Genomic DNA, 20,305 nt, shown 5'->3' on the forward strand with positions numbered 1-20,305 from the left:
TGAGATCATCGGGTCCAGCCCCCTGCCCAAGGTGCAGGAAGTCAGCGGGGGGCCAGGTCAGCCCAGCAAGATAAGCATCCAAGCTATTTTTTGGCTGCCAAAGTAGCTTATTTTTTCCCATCTGTTCTTTACTGAGCATTTGTACACTCAGTCCTGTTCTAATGGAAAATGGTTTCTTCTGTTTCCTCTTCCCAACTCCAAAAAATTACAATCTACAGTGGACAGAGATAGCAGAGCCCACACTCCCAATACATTTGTTAAAGTCACTCAAGCCAAAAAGCAGGGACTGGGGTTGAAAGCAATCATCAAGCAATTTGAAAGGAAAGGGAGTCAGGTCAGCACATGAGAAGCGGGTGGCACTTTCTAGCATAGGGGGAGGCTAGTTGTGAAGATTAATCATTTAGGAGAGAAATTCAGGAGGAGGAGGTAAGCAGTGCGAGGAAATAAGTGACACCAGGGATGTTATCAGAAGTGCTGCTAGCAGAGGGAAGACAAAAAGACAGCTCTTGATGCCAAAGCCAAGGAGAAGTAAGCAAATAGTTTCCAAAATAAAAGAGAAAGGGAGTGCATGATACATTATGGTAGATGCTGTATTCTGAATTGGATGGAGGGAGTCCAGAAAGGAGGTCATCACAGTCCAAGGAAAAGATGAGTTCAGGATATTTTAATTTCCAGTAAGCTGTATTCCTGTTTCTTTCCTTTTACTTCCTCTATATGGGGCAGGCACCAGACTAAATGAAGTAATAGTGTATTTGCATTAATGGTGTCTTGTTACCCCTTGATCTGACAGAGAGACTAAGGGATGTAATTTCTAATCAGTTGTGTTGTTGATGGTTAGACTTGCTGCAAGATGATTTCAGTGTTTGATTCTTGATAGTCCCGTTAGATGCTGCTGAAGCACTGTTTACCACAAATGGTGCTATTTAGTGTGTTATTTCCAATGCAGCTACTCAGTAGGTTGTCTTCCTTTAACCCGTCACAAGTATGAAAATTTATCCCTCATGGTCTGCATGTTTTATGTACTTTGCTGATGAGAACAACGTACCATCAGAGCAACTCTGATCACTTTTCTATATTGCATAGCCTATGCATGCCGAGGTAGGAATTGACGCCCGTTCAGACCCAGATTCAGCAAGATAGTTATGCACATATTTAACTTGAAGCACATGAATAGTCCATGGGATATTCAAATCACCTTATTAAATCAGGGCTGCAGGGGTGGTCTGTTATCAGAGTGGGAGAACTGGTTTTATGTTCTATGTAAAAGGCATTCTTCCCCTGGAAAACAAAATATATGAGCAGATATATATTGTGAGATTTATTTTTTGTACTTTGACATTAGAGAAAGGAATGTGGATTCTGGTCTTTCCAGCTGTTTTGTCAGACACCTCAGTCAAAATAGAGCTACTAAACAAAAAGAAATCCTTGAAAAACCCTCTTTCCTTGTCAGGTTAACCAGGGTAATTTCTTTGGTATTAGTGATACCAAACCTTTGAAGTCTCCATTCACCCTTCTGATCTTTCAGGGCAGAACAGAGTCAACAAGGCCTGAGCACAAATGTAAAAAAAAGCCTAGAGAAGAATCTCTCCCATCTCACACACTTAATTTTGTCCCTTTGAAGGTCAACTTTAAAGATGCGGTAGAACAAGCACCATGATCCTGACAACACCTTGTAGTAATTCTTCATGCAAAGTCACCCTGTGCTTCTACTCACTCTGCATTTCACAGATTCAGGAGTTCTGATATTGTGACGACTCTTGCATTTCTTCCGGCTCAGTCTGGCATATCCCCCACTATTTGTTTCTGAGATGTCTTATTAATATCTGAACTAGACAGTAGTCTCTTGGATATTTCATAGACATCAGGGCTGGAAGGGACCTCGGGAGGTCATTGAGTCCAGCCCCCTGCCCAAAGGGCAGGGTATGGAAACAGCAATCCCTTATTAAGCATTCAGCATGGGTTTTCCAAAGGAATGCAAAGGAGAACTCTTTCTCATTTTTACTATTTAACAATAAGTCCAGCCTCACCCCATTTGGTGTATTACAAGGTCCAAGCACATTGCTTGCACTGGGTCTTGCTCAGCAAAGAGCTAGTTTCTATATTAGGGCAGGGCCAGGTAAAGAGCGTTCTTCTAGGATTTGGGTCCCTCTAAGGGGAAAGATGGCCAATTACTATTAAAAAGACAAGGAGGTGGCGAGGTAGTGAAAGAAAATGCAATGTAGAGCTAGCAACAACTCCTAGATAGTCTGAACCTGGCTATACCTTACCTCTCCTCCTGGTGCTTGAAGCAAGAAGCAGGGGATTTCAGCAAACATGTATTGTGCCACTAACTGTTGTCATCATCTGAGTTTAGCACAAGACATCCCTGCACCATGCCAAGCAATGAACTTGAACAGAAGAGTGTTTCCAAAGTGCAAAGCTACCAAGTGAAAAAAACTTCCCATCTCTACTTTATGTAGGGGACAGAACTGGTCCTGTCACTCATGCTTTACTTTTTGTCCTTGTTCACTACCTACCCAGTATGGATAGGTGAATGTCAAACATCTCACTTCTCTAGTTCCAAGAAAGTTTTGACCCTATAATAATTCTCTGTAATAAAGAAGTGTCCTTGCTGGAAAGAATTACAGACTCAGAAGAACTAACCCACTTTTTCCCCCCTTCAAGGAATAATCAGAAAACTCCCTTTGCAGTCAGTTTTACCTGCAGTGGTAACATCCAGAGCTGAGGGTTATTATCCAAGTTAAACAATATGTAAAGCCATAGTAGCCTCTACACCAAGTCAGTTAATATAAAAGTATTTCATTTTAATTAGATTTATTCCCCAAGTTCTTTATGACCAGGCAGCGATAGCAGCTTCTGACTCAGATATGCTTATAAGTCTTAAAGTCCCATATTACCACCTAAAAGGTGCTGCAATAAATGTATCTGGGTCAGGTCACCTATTGATTGTTATTTTTTTAGATTTGTCAACCTACAATTACATTACAAAATCGAATTTTCTCAAGTAGTCACCCATACAGTTTAGGTAGAAATTTAAAAAAAAAGGAGGTGCAACATATAATAACTCATTGATAGTTCCAAAGCTGACTGTAATTGCATGTTTCTATAGGGAATTCACACTCAAATGCTTTATTTCCCCCCCCATATAACACAAATAAAGTAATCTTTTGGGGATAGAACTATATATATTCTCCTCATCTAACAGGCTATTTTTTGATTGAGCTATTAAGTGGAAGGTGATGCCAGTGTTGTATCACAGCTGTCTATTTAGTGCAGAATTGCCAAAGCTAACATACCTTGAATATGAACTCATTCCTGCCACACATTATATCTATTTATTTACACTCTCCAATTTTTTAATGGGGACATTGTTGTGTGCACCAGATTTCTCATTATTCTCAACAGGATTTCCTTGTCTCCAATGGTCTCTGGCAATTAAGAATACTTTTAACCATAAAACCAAACACCTGCGTGAGACACCAGTGCTTCCATGAGGAAAGCATCAATATATAAAGTGCTCATAATGGGCAGCCTGCTGCCTAATGAGAAGGGGTTTTGTTTTGTTTTGTTTTTTTAAAGGTGTTTATTTCCTAAGTAAAAGTATGGAGGAGGAAGAGGTGGTGGTAAGCTCCTAACTTTTTAGGATGTAATGTGTGTCTTATTGTGGGTGACTTTTGTTGTATCATACATAAGAGGTATTTACCTCTTACCTCCCACCTCAGAAGCTCACAGACTGGTGTTCTGTTGACCAAAAATGTCTTGGGGTTTTTTTCAGAGGACAGGATATGATTTTTGTTCCTCTAAGATGACTTGGAGGGAGTTGAGTGAAGGGGCAAATTATAGTTTTGGAAGTGAAGTCTGTAAAGGAAAAGGACAGATGTGCTCATCAGTGGTGAAAAACAGTTTGTAAGAAGACAAATCTGGAAAGAAATGTTCCTCCTTAATAGCTGTATACACGGCTCTGCCCCTAATAAAAGTACTCTAGAGAAGGCTAGAGATGCCCTGCTTCTGCAACCCTCATGCACAAAGGGAGCCATTCTTGTTATTTTTACTGTAGTGGTTAACAAAAAATGAAACTATTTCTCCAAAAGTATGTTCCTTCTGCTTTTTCCCCCCACCAAAAACTGGTGCAACAATATTTTCCATTCCTCTTGAGTAGTCCCCTTCAGCAGAACTACAAATGCTAGCAACAGGGCCTAGTGTCTACCCTGTCCAGTTCTCTTCTTGTTACCAGAACAGCTTTGCCCAACATTTTAGAGAAAGCACAAAAAAGCCTAGTCACAGCCTAGCCTGGCTTCCTCCAGACTTCTTTAGAAGAATGGGGCGCACTCTTACATCATGTGATGAATACACTCCTATTTTTGTACCTACCAGTGCAGGCAGTTGTGTAGGAGCAGATGGTCTGGCTGGCAGTCTGCACAATGATATTCATCAGTTAAAAGAACAGTAGCAGTCTTTTAAAACAAAGTATTGTGATTCCTCTGATGATCTCCTCACCTCTGACTTAAGTTCAAAGGCCTTCATGGCTTGCTACCTTTGTGTCCCCTAGATTCGGGACAGAAGTTCAATAAATTGTTTTAACTTAAATCAGTTGAGTCTGATACTCTATCTATCCAGGTTTATTTTAAACCAGTTTTGGCCACCGTGCACTGAACTTCTGTTGTACTACAGATCTGAACCAGTTTCTTATCACTTATACCAGTTTGTGTAATTTCTGTCCCTAGCCCTAGAGACGCTGGGAGTCTGCCTGGTTCTGAACACCACGCTGCCAGAGTGCCTGGAAACCAGGCTGCCCGGCAGAATAAAAACAGGAGCAAATGCTTCTTGGATAGGGATGATCCTGCTTTGGGAAGGGGGTTGGACTAGACCTCTGGAGGTCCTTTCCAGCCCTACATCTCTATGAATCTATGACTTACAAAAGCGTTTGACTACTTATGAATGGCCCTGAAAGAGCTTGCTATGCTACCTTGGTACTATTGTCCACTCAGGACTTGTTGAAATCATTTCTTAACCAGTAAACCTTGCAACTAAACTGTTGCAGTCGCTATGACTAACTACTGAACCACTGGCTGAATACAAATGTTGCATTTCTGTTGCTTAGTATTTCTAAAATAAGATTGGTCTAAAATAATAAAAGGTTTTAATCTGTAAAAGTGAATAGGTTGTAATTGGGGTTATGGAGGGAAATGACGTCACCTGTTGACTGGCAAAAAACCCCCAAACATTTCTCAGTAGATGACACAAAAGTCAAACAGCAGCTTTTTTTTTTAAAGAATGTGAAAATATGTGAAGAGGAAGAATAGTAGGTGGGGATATGAGAAATGTCTAAGTCAGGGCATACTTGTCTTTTTCTACAATACAGATGGTTGGGGTGCAAACAGAGGAATGGGACTTGGAAATCCAAGTTCAATTCCCATGCTCGCCCTCAAATTTCCTGTGGTTATGGGTGAGTTATCATATCTTTGCCCTCACCTGTTAAATGGGAAGAAAGCAATTACTTCCTTTCTCCTACCTTTTGTGCCCTGTCTGTTTAAACTGCAAGCTTTGCAGGACAGGTCTGATGCACCAAGCACAATGAATCTTAATCTTGGCTCAACTCTCTAAGTGCTACTATGATAAATGGAAAATAATACTTTAGTCTGTAAGGATAATTTGGGCTGTGCAGAGAGTGGAGGCCCCGGCAAACGAGATCACGCTAAACATACTATAAAACTGATTTTTAGGAAGCCTTTACCTTTAAAGGGATAAATAGAAAAAAAAATGGCCTTGATATACTGTGTATTCTTCTCTAATCAGCTAATTTGGTATCTGGCACTATATTTTTGCTAAGGAGCAAAGGTTACTAGTAATGCTGTATGTCTTGTTAGTCTGAGGGGGGAAATACAGCTTTCATTATCTTTGAACATTTCAAAGTTAACATTTCCCTAATGTATTGTAGCTCAAGGACTGTCCTGTTCCTTTACTAGGAGTTGCATAAATCTACTGTCCTTTCTGTCCAAAAGTTGCAACCCTGAGTTTTAGCTTTCTGGTTGAAGGTACCATGCCTATTAGTTAGCGGAAATACTTTTTATGGACCTGATCAGCAGTTACATGGTTTTTAGCAAGACATAATGTTCTGCAAATAATGAAGATTCAGTGCATGCTAAAGCAGCTGTTTCTGGTCCAGAAATAGTAAATTTAAGCCTGTCATTGTTGAAGAAAATTATGGTATTTGCATTAGAAAGCAATGATTTATAAAGAGCAGCACATAAAGCCTTGTGTTAGTCCAACTGTAAATCTTACAAGCCATGTACCATGTTATAAGTAGCCAAGTAAAGCATAAACTCTTCTCTAGTTGCTAGTCACTCCTTCACTTTGGGGCATTGGGTTGGGATGGGACTGCAACTATAAGTACATGGGTAACTTGCCCTGTGTTCAGATGTTGATGTAGTAAAATGATGCACATCAGTGTTAAAGTTATGCAAAAAAAATTAACTGGTAGAAATAATGCGACTTTGATGCATTTTTGCGTGCTGATGGTACCCCATCCTGCAACCAGTTAGATGGTCTGACCTCTCATTATCCCACATTAAGGAAAGATGTGGTTGATCTCCTAACCTGTTTCTGAGGAGTGGGATTATTGACACTAACCCCAAATTTGAGTCCTCCTATTAACCTGACAGGCAATTGTTTTATTAAAGCTGACGCACTGAATGGGTCTCTCTTTCATGATATTCTTTACCTGTCTCATTGTGTTAAAGTGGGGAAAGGAAAAGGGCCTAGGAGAGGAGGGCCTGAGGGAGGGCGAGAGCTGGCAGGTGGAACCGAGTATCAGTACCAGTTTCATGTATTGAACCGCCCAGCTTAGCTGATGTAGAGCGCATAACAAGAAAGAGTTGCTAAGAACAAATCTCTATTGTTCCCTGTCATCTTTAAATGAGTGTCAAAGTAGGCAGGGGGGCTTTGACCGTTAACCGCACAATTTAGCCTGCCTGTTGTGTCCATCAGGCCCCACCTCCTTGGAGTTTCTCAGATTAGAAAAGAAGGCCTCAGTCCCTTATAAATGGGCCAGCTCTTCTCCTTTGTGCGCAGACTGCCCAGTGTGAAATCTGCAGTGACGTTAAATGTTTTCTAATGAATAATTACTGAAAGGAAATGTAGGAATATATGTGTAATGGATTGTAGCGCATTAAAATGTTTTATTTTGCGCACAAAAATGTTGTCCTTCACAAGCACCACGATTGTTTCAAAAAGCCTTTTGTGCAGGTTTGATTCTCAATGGATTATCTGTGAGCTCTTACATTTCAAATAGAAATCAAAAGGGTCCTTTGGCAAACTAATGTTTTTCAAAATGGCAGCCATGAAGCCCATTTAGTATTTAAGGTTTGGGTTTTAAAGAAATGTTTGAACTCTGGAGATTTTCTCACTTTTTTTCTTTCTTTTGATTTATGAAAGTGAAGTGGTTCACCTCGACCTCTCTCCTATTCAGAAAGACAGACAGTCACCCTTTAACAAGTCTATAGTAGACTATTCCCTAGATACAGACAAGAGGCCTTAAGAATTGTTGGCATTTCCCTAGGCTGTTGATTAACCTTAAAACCTTCTTATTCTGTATTCTTTTGAAAAGAAATTAGGTTACAATGTGTAAACGTTTTCCACAATATAATTGTATTTATGGATTCTGTTGCCTTGAAAACTGTGTACTGTAGTTCAAAGATGGTCTAGTTACTGGTTGCAGGCCTTAAGATGAAAGCTTCTTGCAACGTGGCTGAACATAGTCAATATATAAGAAAATTGAAATGCAGCTGACATGTGAAAAACATAAAGGGGTGCCTTGCATATGCCACAGACTTGCTGAAATTTTGAGAGAAGGTTACTGCTCGTAACTTTTGTCTTCCTTGCTGGCCGCATTGCAATCAGGAGCTCATTAGGAAAGCTACCTACAGAAAATGTCCTCTCTATGGAAACTAAAAAAAAAAGAAAGTATGCAAGGGAAATCCTAGATGAAGACTCGAATTCATCTTGAATAGGACTAACAGAGCTGAGGTTTTCCATGTGCTGTGCAAGTTTAAATCTTTTCATATTTGTGCTGAAGCTGAAGGGATGTGAAGATAGCCAGGTAATAACCTCTGGAAAGGAATATGCCCTCTACACTCCTTTGGGAAAGGAGGGAATAGATCACGGCAATATTTACCAGGGGCTCCTGTGCAGCAAGCAGTCTTCTATTGACCTAGTATTGTTGCTGGTATTTGACAGAGGGATTCAAATGCTGCCTTCCCCCCTTAGCCCTCAGCTCTTAGCCCTGAAAAGCCAGGTGAAACATCTGTTTGCGGACAAATACAACTGTCCGAACAAGCTGATGGTATGACACTATTTATGACGTATCATGTGTATGAAGTGGGATAACAAAGCTCTATTTCAAGCATTTTTTTAAAAAACCTTCTGATGTATTTTTATGAGCTGCATGGAGTCTTGTGGAGTATTCAGAGAGGCTGTTTGCCAAAATCCAGAAACCTCCTTGGATTTGCCAGCTACTGGGATTTTCACCCATGACTCCAGGACCTTCCTGCAAGCAGGCAGTCGTAGTCACTCCCTCTGTTCTGTAATGCTCATGGCAGATGATGGGTTTGAAGTCTGGGAAGGGAGCAGAAACCTGTCTGTCCTCAAACACATACTTGCAGCTGCACTACAAGCTTCCCTCTGCCAACCTTCTCATGTGCTTCGACCCTGACCTTGAATGCTAGGGGTGAGGAGGAAGGGTGCCTCTGCCTGGGCTTATTTAGTCCTTGGTTTCTGCTGACACTGCCATTTGTGGCATTTGTGGGGGCAGGTGTACCATCCAAATGCATCTCCCTAGTAGGGTGGTAATTGGTGAGAGCTGCAGGCTGCCTGCTGCAGGGAAGATGCATGCTTTACATTTCCAAAACCTACCGGTAATAATCCCAACATCTGAAGAAGCAGCCCTGCTGAGGATTACTATATGATCACTTGTTCTCAGGCAATTTCTCTTTTACATCAGTTCTCCAAAAGCCTTTGACTAATGCACTCTAGCCCTAGCCTTTCTGTTTGCTGGCATGTCAAGGTATAATGGTGCAAGAGCCAGAAAGAGGCCTTGGATGTCTTGTATTGCAACCAGCTTGCAGGAGGGCAGCCAAAGGATAGATCTCTATGTAACCACCAAGACCTTGATGTTGTTAAATTTGTCAAACCTGAAATAGGGTTTCAGTTTCCTGTAAAAATTTGCATTACTCAGAATACTCAGCTCCTTACCCACCTAGGGAAAATGTCTCTGTTTGTAGGAGATCATACAACACTGCTTTTACGAGTGTGTTGGGAGGTGTGTACATCATTTTAATAGGCAAAAATAAAAGAGTGCTTTTGTCTGAAGTAACACGTAAGTAATTTTTACCTAACCCCCTCCTCCAAAACAACCCAAAACAGTCCAAAACTTTGAAGGTCAAAAATGTGGTCTCTCTTATGTCTTCCTGTTTTATAAGTTGTTCTGTTCTCTTATTGTAAGCCTCCCTGAGCCTTTGCTGGGAAGGAGGGGGCATATAATTCAAATAATAAATAAATTTAAAAAACAGAGCAAATGAATTGAGGGCTTGTCCCTTTCCTTCCTTTGCCCTGTACTGGCACCACTAAAAATATTCTCCCCTCTCTCCCTGCCTTTACTTTCGGCCTCTAACATCACTGACATCCAGTTGTTTATACATAAGGTAATCTTTTAATAGCTTGGTACCCAAGAAATATAATTAATAGCTCCCAGCACAAGTCAGTTAATAAGCCAGAGAACCTGTAAACGTGACTCGCTGTGACTTACATTTTATTTGAGGCTAATCTGTTTGACTTCTATACTTGCTTATGCAGGCCAGGAGATAAGATTTGCTGAAAAATGGCATAAACAAATGTTGGAGAGTAGTGTATTGCATAGATCAAACTTTCTGAAGCCACGGTCAGCCGGATGGGCCTACAATTTAAGGAAAAGGATCTGCTATTAGTGTAGATGTTGATGGTGTAGCAAAATTGGCTAGGTGGTCAGAAATCAGCCGATCAATCAATGACTCATTGATAATACCTTGCTGTACAAACTGAGACCTAGTAAGGAAAAACCTGTAAGACCTGCTCAGCATACTCGTGTTCCCAGACATTGGCTTTCTAGGCCTCTTCTCATGCACCAGTGACCCTCCACAGATGGATAGCCTTGCTTGGGATTGTGCTGAGCCTGACCCGGGGCTGAGTTTGCATCTCAGATGTGAATCTGCTGCATGAAAACACACTACTGCTGCTGGTGGTCTGCCAGGCCTTGAGACATCAGTCCTGGCTGCTGACTTCTCCACCTTTCTTGTCAAGCACCCTTTGTTTGTTGCTTGTCGCTGTAGGTTGGGAACATCCTCTAATAAGGACTGTATCTTCTAGAGAGTGACTCCTAGCTCCTGGGGTTGGAGTAAGGTAACAAACCTGCTAACACACACTCCTCCCACTCTCAACAGGTGTTACTCTCTACAGGGAAAGTATTGCCCCAAACCCTGCCTGCCGATAGCATCGCTTCTCTATGAGCTCAGAAACCTTGCTCCCTTCTCTTCCTGGTCAAGGAGTGAAGGCGGTGTCTAGGACTATTGCCTTCTGCTCTTTTTCCTTTTCCTTCACTTTGCTCTCTGGCTTCATTTATTATTACCAAATATACTAGGACCATCTGTTTGCCTCATCTTCTATTCTAAGATCTGCAGACCCTTGGCAAGCACCGAGTTTCACAATGCCCTTGTGATACTACATGCAGAAATTCCCCAAGTAGCTCCCCTGTGTCACGTGCAGCAGGAATTTTCATGTTCTTCATAGTTTCTAGTCCTGATATAACCCCCTCTCTCCCCATTACCCTCAGTGCAACCATGCAAAGTTCAGTGGCAAATCCATTACAGAACCAGTTGTATAGTGTGGACTGTATTTGAAGAGGAATGCTGATGCTCCACCTTCTTTGTATTCATAACCGAATGGATCGCATCCCCTCCCGTTGGCGGTGGAATAACACCCCTCCAGCAATGCTTTACACGGTCAAGCAGCAGTAGGACAGTACTTGTTTTCATTATTTGTCCCCCAGTCCAATCCTATTAATTCATAAAAAGCTTTTCATTCATTTTATCAGACCAACTCAAATAGTTGGAAAAATTCTTCTTTGCAAGCTTTGGGGTATAAATGCCCTTTGTCAGGCTTTGAAAGCTTGCAAAGAAGAATTTTTCCAACTATTTGAGTTGGTCTGATAAAAGAGACCAGATTTACCCAAAGAACCTTGTCTGCCTATGTCCTTAGACCAACACAGCTACAACCTATACCCCTTTAATTCATTTTGGCAGAGGAAAATGAGGAGCTTTATCTGCTAATGTTCTGCAAGCCATCAGTGGTTTGAAAACAGTGTTGTTGGAGACCCACACGTTGCACGTAAGCAGTAGAAGGGGAGGGAACCTTAGGGAAATGTTGGGTTTTAATATGAAAATGAGTTTTATGGTGACCTCTACTGGGGAAACTATAGCAAGAGCTACTGTGAGAGAGGGGGCAGCGTGCAGCTTGACACTTGAACTTGAACTAGGCTGCCTGCTGATGTGCCTGGGTTTGCTCCCTAAATTAGGATTTAATATTTGAAACACTAAAGCTTGGGTTTCAGGACTGCGCTGATTCTCAGTAATCTCAAGATCTCCCAAATGATACTGCAAGCACAAACCTGATGGGGCCAGCAGTTTGTTAGATACTTTCCTAAAAAGGGAGGATGTGATCCCTGTCTGAAGGGGCCTAAATTGAAGAACAGACTTGACATACACACAAGAGCGAAGTGCCAGAGTTCGTTTCTATGCTGCTTTCTGTGGCAGTGTTGTTGACAGACTTTTGGCAAGAAGTGCCTCTTAAGAGAGGATATGAAAAGCGAGTGTTATGGAAGGAGACCTGAAGCAAGATCAGCACCGGCATTTTTGAGACCCTTTGTTAAGAAAGTGGTGCGTCTCCTCTGCAGACAAGATTAGCTTGTTGGAGGGTACAGCAGCCAGGGAAGCCTCAGCAAAGTCGTGTGATCTGGGATGGCAATCTGCTGCACTTGTCTCTATTCAAGGTGGGAGCTATGAGCTGATCTCCAGAGACAACGATTTAACAGTGCCATCAGAAATGACTGTGTTCTTAACTTACTTTTTTGTCATAGAGCAAACCGTTAAAAAAGGCAGATGTCTTTGCCTGATAATTGGCTGGAAAATATTACAGACCTGCACTTTTAACATGCAATAGGTTGCCTTCTATGATGAGATGACCAGCTCTGTGGACACAGGGAGACTGGTGGATGTAATGTACCCTGATTTTTTTAGCAAGGCTTTTGATACAGTCTCCTACAATATTCTCACAGGCATGCTAAGGAAGTATGAGCTGGATGAATGGGCTGTAAGTTGGATGAAAAGCTGGCCGGAGCATCGGGGTCAGAGGGTAATAATCAATGGTTTGATGTCTAGTTGGCAGCCAGTCTCAAGTAAAGTGCCCCAGAGGTCGGTCCTGGGGCCAGTTTTGTTCAGTGTCCTCATCAGTGATCTGGAGGATGGCATAGAGTGCACCCACAGCAAGTTTGCAGGTGATACCAAGCTGGGGGGAATAGGATATACTGGAGGGAAGGGCTAGGATTCAGTGTGACCTAGACTAACTGGAGGACTGGGACAAGAGGAGGTTCAACAAGTAGAAGTGCTGCACTTAGGACAGAACAATCCCATGCAGTGGGACAGGCTGGGGGCTACTGGCTGGGCAGCAGCTCTGCAGAAAAGGACCTGGGGGAGACAGTGGACAATAAGCTGAATATGAGCCAGCGGTGTGCCCTTCTTGCCAAAGAAGGCTAACGACATCCTGGGCTGCATTTGGTAGAAGCATTACCAACAGATCAAGTGAAGTGATTAGTCCCCTCTATTCAGCACTGGTGTCCTGTGTCCAGTTTTGAGGCCCCCACTACAGAAAGGAAGTGGACAAATTGGAGAGGGTCCAGCAGACGGCAACAAAAATGGTTCGGAGGCTGGGGCACATGACTTACAAGAGGCTGAGGGATGGGGCTGGCTTAGTCTAGAGAAGAGAAGATTGAGGGGGGATTTAATAGCAGCCTTCAACTCCCTGAAGGAGTGTTCAAAAGAGGATGGAGCTGGCCTGTTCTCAGTGGGGGCAGACGGCCGAACAAGGAGCAACGGGCTCAAGTTGCAACAAGAGAAGTTGAGATTAGATATTAGGAAGAATTTCCTCACTAGGAGGGTGGTGAAGCACTGGAACAGGTTACTCAGAGGTGGTGCAGTCTCCGTCCTTGGAGGTTTTTAAGCCCTGGGTAGACAAAGCCTTGGCTGGGATGATGTACTTGGGGTGGTCCTGCTTTGAGCAGGGGGTTGGACTAGATGGGACCTCCTGAGGTCCCTATAAATTGGAGACATAAATATTTCCCAGCCCTCACGTTCTATGACTCTGTGATAATAGCAAAAGACTGGCAAAGAATTGGCAAGAAGCTTTTTTGTTCTTCGACCAGCTTTACACAGTCTTTTTGTGTTGGCATTTTCATTAGTTAATTTGACACAACATTTCTGCCAAATGAGGTGGGTGAAGAAAAGATCAAGAACTAAACACCTCCTGAGTTTAGTAGTGTTTGAATCCCTCGCTGATTCTTGTCAACTTCAAATGTTGAAAATAAAATCTCAGTGGAAACGCATCAAAAGGCTAGGTGCGAGTAAAATATTCCTATGCAGTTCACTGGCTAGATTCCCTGATAAAATGAGTGAGAAAAATCTATGATTCTCATAATGTAGCTGTTGAGAGGAAAAATTTGAGGCAGCCAGGGTCGAACAAATACCCTACATTTACTACGTGAAAGGTGTATTTGCCCTTCCCGGAACTCGGGTTTGGACCGGGGGGAGAAAATAATGGTGATAATAATTATGGAAAGATGTTGCCATCATCTGAGCAAACTGAGTAAATCAGAGTTAAGCCTAACTTGAATATGAGTGATGGATCTCTGCCTAAAAGTGAGCAGACTGTCATTTGCCAGTTAATGTATTGGTAAAGGAAATAGGTTAAGGAAACTTGATCAGCAAAGCAGCTCCTGGGATTTCAAGATTAGTCATTCTTTTGTATTTCTGGGCTGAGGAGAAAATAAGACTGGCTCTTTACATTCTGGTGTCGGTAGGCAATGAGAATAATAAATCCATCTTGGCAGTGCAGCTCTGTGCATCACATCTTAAACTTTACCCTATTAAAAAAAAAAGAAGTCTTAACTTGGTTATAGGAGGGTGGCTGGCTGGCTGAAACAGTGAAAAATAAAAATTTCCGACAGGTTGGGAGCCAAGAAGGAGGGAATATGGTTTATATTGTGATGCAGTTTGGGTTTGGATGTTCTTAGGCTAAGTGAGGTTTAGGTTTTCACCGTTCGGTTTCATTTCTTTGGTTTGGCTCATGGGTTTCAGTCAAGGGAAAAAGTGTTCGTGAGGCTTCTTATGAAATATTTATCATGCATATGTTTGGCAGGCATCAAAGCATCTAAGAGATTACTTGCTTATAATGCCTATTGCTTATATTTTCAAAACAGTTTTGCCTGGAATGCAAGTTAAATGATTCCTGTCCCAAGTAAGAGAAACAGAAGAGCTTAATTGGACAGGTTTTTTTCTGAAACCAGTCTGGAGAGGGCAGTGGAGTGGAGACAGGCAAGCATGAAAGGATGGATGGGCTGTTAGGAGAGAGCAGGCTGTTCCTGGCTGAAAGTTGAGGAGGCTCCAGAAGAGGATGATCAATTAATGTAATGCTCATCTTTTCATGGATGAGATGTTAATGATAGGCTCTCAGATAATAGGGATACAGTCCAAAGCATCCTGGGACGGAGCAGTTTAAATGTTTTGCTGATGATTCAAAATGACCAGCTAAGATTTTAGGATGTGTAGGGACTGTCCAATAATAATAATAATTAATAATAATAAGATGCAGTCAGGCCTCCTAGGATCCCAGCCTTGCTATGGCTGAGCATGCTTATCATGGGGAGTAGTGGGGGGCCGTATTCTGCTTTGTACATGCAAGCAACATGGGTTGAAGGTGTTGAATGCTTCTGCCTAAAGAATGCCAGTCCTGGATTTCTCCAGCCTCACCAGTGTCAGCTGCCTACTGGCTTCTTTTATATTTACCCCTTCTGTCTAGCAGTCAAAGCTGTTCTGGTCAATCTTAATATTCCCAAGAGCCTGTCCATCAGGATTGTGTTTTATATAGAGCTGGGTATTTGACTGGTCAATAGACTGATCAAATATCAGTCAAAAATTGTTTTGAAAATTACCAGTAGGTCCAAATAATGCGTGGAAAAAGCATAAATTTCCCATTAAGAAATGTGTCAAAAACACAATTTAAAAAAATCCTATTTCTGTCAAGGGTTTTTGGGTAAAAGTGCTATAATCTTTGACCAGTCAAACAATATGCAATGAAGTGACAGGTCAGTTGACAATATTTGGGTAGGCTTGCCATTGCCAACCCTAGTTTTATGCCATGGTTAGTGGGACCAAGCCAGATCATGCTTTCAGTGCTCCAGCAGTAAGCTTGTACATCACGGGCCCACTTGTCTCGACTAGTAATACATAGTAAAGAATGTGGATTTGTGTGATCTGATCCCTAACCCTGGACTACTTCACGTTCACTCACCTCCAGTCAAAATCCTTGTCTCATCACATCCTATTGTGTTACAGCCGGAATGAGTGTGTTTGATTTGAGACTTGAATCACTCCCTGTTCCAGGGTGATGACAAGTAACTTCTGTTCAGCTGTGACCCTGAGTAGAGGCAGAGCTGCTCTGTTAACTCTGATACGCGCTTGTGCAGCCGGGTCAGGGACTGCAGAAGTTGTGTGCCCTCCCAGGCATGTTCGTGAGTTCCGATTGGTGGGGCCATTCTCCAAATACAGTTGCCATTGCAACAAGATTAAGAAAGTCCAGATAATTAAAACTAGAAAGTGTTTCTTCGCTGAATGGTGAAGAAAGTAGCAGGGAAGAAACCAGATCTGCAAGGTAATTTTCATTGTTTTTTGTTTTTTTTTTTAATCCTTGTGCATTCAGTGGCATGTTAGATGCAAAATGTATGCCTGTACCTGAAATACAGCCATATATAATCTTTATATTAAAAAAATATAAAGATTAATCTAGGACAGCATTCAATCGTGCATGATTAGGTGTTATCTCCAAAAAGACTGCCTTCATTGTTTTGCGGTGGAAAAATGTCACTTGTACTACTGGTTTATATTTCCCAGGCACAGTAGTATTGAATACCATTCAGAAGGAAAGGGAACTTCATCAAAAGGGCAGCATTGATGATAAATGTACATTTATCTTGTATTTTCAACATACAGCATTTGTTGTTCATATTGTGCCAGATCAGGAAAATTCGAACGGGTTTTTGCTGAATGTGGATGTTTTAATGTACTAATTGTGAGCAAGTGATACAAAACCCAGGTATGAATACTTCGCCTGTGTTTCAGAGCAGAGAGATTCAGGGTGATAGCTTTGTTCTAGTCAGAATTGTCATTCATACTGAAAGAGACCACAATCATCTCTCATCTGTGCACATTTGTAACCCTTTGGGGAGATCAGTGAAATGTGTTCAAACTGTTCTGTGACTAGTGGTAAAAAATGCCAGCGTGACAACTACTGAACTTGCTAATCAGGTGACGGAGGCAAATTCTCAGAACAAAAGCAGTCAGACTTGCAGATTGAAAGCTGAGAGGAAATTTCAATCTCTAATCGTTCATGTTTTTGAGTCAAAATTGGAAACCCACCGGACTGGGAAGTGATTTTTGCCTTGTTTTGTGTGGGGGTTTTTTCTTCCTCCAAAATGACTTTCTATTCTTGACTCAAACAAGAACTTTAAAGTAATTCTGAAGATGACTTTTCAGGTTGCTTATATATTTTGAGTAAGGCATGCCTGATGCACAGGGATAAAGTACTTTATATGTTAAGTATAAAAATCCTGCCATCTACCATGAAACATGCAGCTACCTCTGGGGTGGAACAGAAGCTGTTTAACAGAGCACAGCAGCCATGCCACAACTCGAAGGAAATGAGGAATATTCCATTCAGTTGAACCTAGAAAGAATACGCCATCCACTGGAGATTGGAGTGAGTTTTAGATGAGCAGAGGGCCATTGCTTAAGCTAAAATTTGGTCCAGATGCCATTCTAGTTCATAACAGTAATAATCAAAGCCCTCTTCCCTTTCATATCTGAAAAGTGTGGCCAGGATCATTGCTTATTATATGAAACCAGTAAAATGAAAGTACTGGCTGTACTGTGGACAGAAGGAATAAGCCTTCAACAAGAGCTGAAGCATATTCTTTGGCATCAACCAAGTCATGACATCACATTCATGAAAGAAGTTGTGACCATGAGGTCAGGACATTGATATTTCTTCCTCATGTGAAATTGCTGTCAGAAATGCAGCTTTCTTCTTTTATTGCAGGTCTTCCCCAGAGCTGAAATCCAAATAAGTGAAAAGTTAAAAATAAAAGCCTCAAGATGTGTGGCCACTTCTCCTGATCAGTTCCTACTAAATATATAAAAAAATAAAATAGCATTATGACCACTATATTAATAGCCCCTCACTCCATCCTTCTAATGTGGATGCCAGATCTTGTGCGTGTCATCTCTCTGAGCCAGTGGAGTGGCCAAATCTAAAGAACCAATGTCAGAAAGGACAACATGAGAGCAGCACACAGGACTGATGCTAGGTTTCTTTAACTGATGCATCATCTTATAAATTTGGCTGACAGTCTCTAAATTGCTATGTCTGGTCTAATTCACAAGATCTGGTCTTGTTGAAAGGTGAGCTCAAAATGGGCAGTATAGCAAAGAAGAAATAGAACAAGGATATATGCCTTATGCATTAATGTAAAATTAAATGCTTAAAAGTGTATAATCTTTATATGAAACACTAGCAACGTAAATGCTACAGGAGGTTGCTTGCTTGCTGGTATGTAATATGTTGACTTGAAAGCTTTTTAAGGAACAAAAGTGGTGAAACCTGTAAATCTGAGAATTTTAAGAGCTCCATCCCGATAAGCGATCTTTAATTTCCAAGGTAATGAGTCAAAACTGGGTAGTGAGGTGGTCTTTTCCTCTGCAAGTAACCTTTTGTAGAAGGGGGATTGTTAGTCCCTATATTATTATCTGCAGATCACCCTAAAAAGTGCGGTAGAGTATTTTAATATCTAACAAGACAACTGTGTTGTATCTAAGATTTTTGTATTGCTGCACTTGCATTATAGTCTTATGTTCTGTCCAGACCCGTCTCCTTGGTGTATGGAGACATCTGCTGTCCAAGAGTAAAAATTTGTTCTCGGTTTGCTTGCTAGAAAGACAAAAATACAAGATGCAGCAAGATGGGAGTTAACTTTTGGGTTTCCCTGGAAAATCTTAGGTAGGATGTTTCTTTAAAAAGAATCTCCTTTCTTAAGTAGCTCCAGATGTTGCAGTCTGAGCAGCTTGATATACTTGGGTCAAAACCAACACAGCTGGGATTGGTTAAGTAGACTTGGCGCAGAGTTGATAATTTCCCCAAGGTAATTTAGTGATCTTTAGAAGCACAGCTAGGTTTAGGAACCTGGGTTTTCTTTGGTTTCTACACAATTGCTTTAAGGGTTAGAAAATTACTGGACAGGTGAATTTCCACCCCCCCACCCCCATCTGATCTTGGTCTTGCAGTCTATTTTTCACTTGAAATGGCCATTCCTAATTGGGACTGGAGATGGCAGTACTAAGAAATGAATATTCCTTTTACCAGCACTCCATGTTGCAGAGAAATTCACTCTCATTAGGTGTGCACGCCTGAACATGTCACTTTGAAGATTTGCCCTTGGAACACCCATACACCTGTTTTTCTCTAACTCTTTCCCTCTGTGAAGCAGTATGTCTTATTGCAACTATTCAGGTATTTCATTATTGGAGAAAATCTGTTGGGTCAGACATAAATACATACATCCTTTTAATTCTCAGGTACCTTCCATCCTTTTCCCTTTGCTAATTATCTCCAAGCTTCTGATGCTGAAATCTCCCTCCTTCTCTTCCTGCCTTTCCACAGTGTCACGAACCAAGTCTTAATGTTGAATTGGCTCCACTGCTGTTACCTGGATCCTGAATATTTAGTTGTTCCACCTTTTGGAGACCATCCTCACACCACGATAGGGCAGTATTATTACCCCTGTTGTTCAGATGGGGAACTGAGATGAGAGAGGGTGGGGAGAGACTATAGGTGATTTACCCAAGGTTACATGGGGAATCTGTGATGAAAATCAAACTCTGGTGTTCCAGGACCTCAGTTACCACCTGGACCACAGGGCTATGAGGATGGTGTATGAGGTTAAGGCAGGATTTACTCCAAGGTAACAGTTTCCCCTTAAGAACAGGAGAAGATCCAGAAAATATTATTGGATCGTTTCCCCTTTCATTGTAGAAAGAAGAGGAGGGAGATAACGTCACCCTGAACATGGAAGGGGCTCTGATAGCCCGAGACAAAGTTGGGATACAGGACTTTGTTCTCTTGGATCCCCACACCAGTGAGAGTGCTTTCATGGACAACCTTCGCAAGCGATACCAAGAGGACCTCATATATGTAAGTAAGCATATTTTTATGGTTCTGCAGCTTTTGTGATGCTGCTGATGGGGCGCATTAATGCACCGATTCTAGGCACCGAGGTGACTTGCATCATAACTTACTCACTTGTATCTGGCCCTACTCCCAGAGCCAACTAGTCTTCCTACATCTCCCCAAGCTTTCCACTGAAAATTATTAGGGTAATAATGGACTAAATGTATTTAACTACTTTACTGACTAACCATAAAATCAGAGTGTAAATATTGTTGGGATTTAGGAGGTATGAGGTTGGATATATGGAAATACTGAAACCCTGGAATTGTTACAGAAACATACCACGACCACCACCTTTCTTCTCTGTGGTGGCCTGATGTTTTTGACATTTGCTCCTTTAGGAGAGCTTGCTTTAGTTCTGGCACTTGCATCCTACATCTGTGCTTCCTCCTCCTTCTCACAGACCTATATTGGTACCCTCCTAGTCTCGGTGAATCCCTATAAAGAGCTGGATATCTACACAGAGAAACAGATGAAGCTTTATCGAGGAGTGAACTTCTTTGAACTGCCACCACATGTGTAAGTCTCATTAAAGGCCTCTAGATTTCAGTTTCCTTGAACATGTTGACTTTCTCTTAAGTGTTACAGAGTGGTTGCTATTGTGTGTAATGAACAGTTTAAAAGTTATTTAAAAACCCCTCTTCTCATACTAGCATTCTTACCAAGTAAC

General features: G+C 41.7%; 1 protein-coding gene across 4 annotated transcripts in view; it reads left to right on the forward strand.

Annotated features, from left to right (window-relative positions):
* Positions 1-441: 441 nt before the first annotated feature.
* Positions 442-20,305, forward strand: part of MYO1H (myosin IH) — a 51,886-nt gene continuing 32,022 nt past the window's right edge. The window contains exons 1-3 of one of the 4 annotated variants that reach the window (XM_019538847.1): positions 442-528; positions 19,441-19,599; positions 20,039-20,154. In XM_019538847.1, coding sequence (XP_019394392.1) covers positions 19,474-19,599; positions 20,039-20,154 — 242 coding nt within the window. In that variant the 5' untranslated portion in view covers positions 442-528; positions 19,441-19,473. Of the gene's footprint in view, positions 529-3,587; positions 3,624-15,850; positions 16,009-18,310; positions 18,409-19,440; positions 19,600-20,038; positions 20,155-20,305 lie in introns of those variants that run through there. The other 3 variants (XM_019538845.1, XM_019538846.1, XM_019538848.1) reach the window with 3 other exon arrangements.

This window comes from Crocodylus porosus, unplaced genomic scaffold (assembly GCF_001723895.1).
Source record: "Crocodylus porosus isolate Cpor-Errol unplaced genomic scaffold, CroPor_comp1, whole genome shotgun sequence".
Lineage (NCBI taxonomy): Eukaryota > Metazoa > Chordata > Crocodylia > Crocodylidae > Crocodylus > Crocodylus porosus.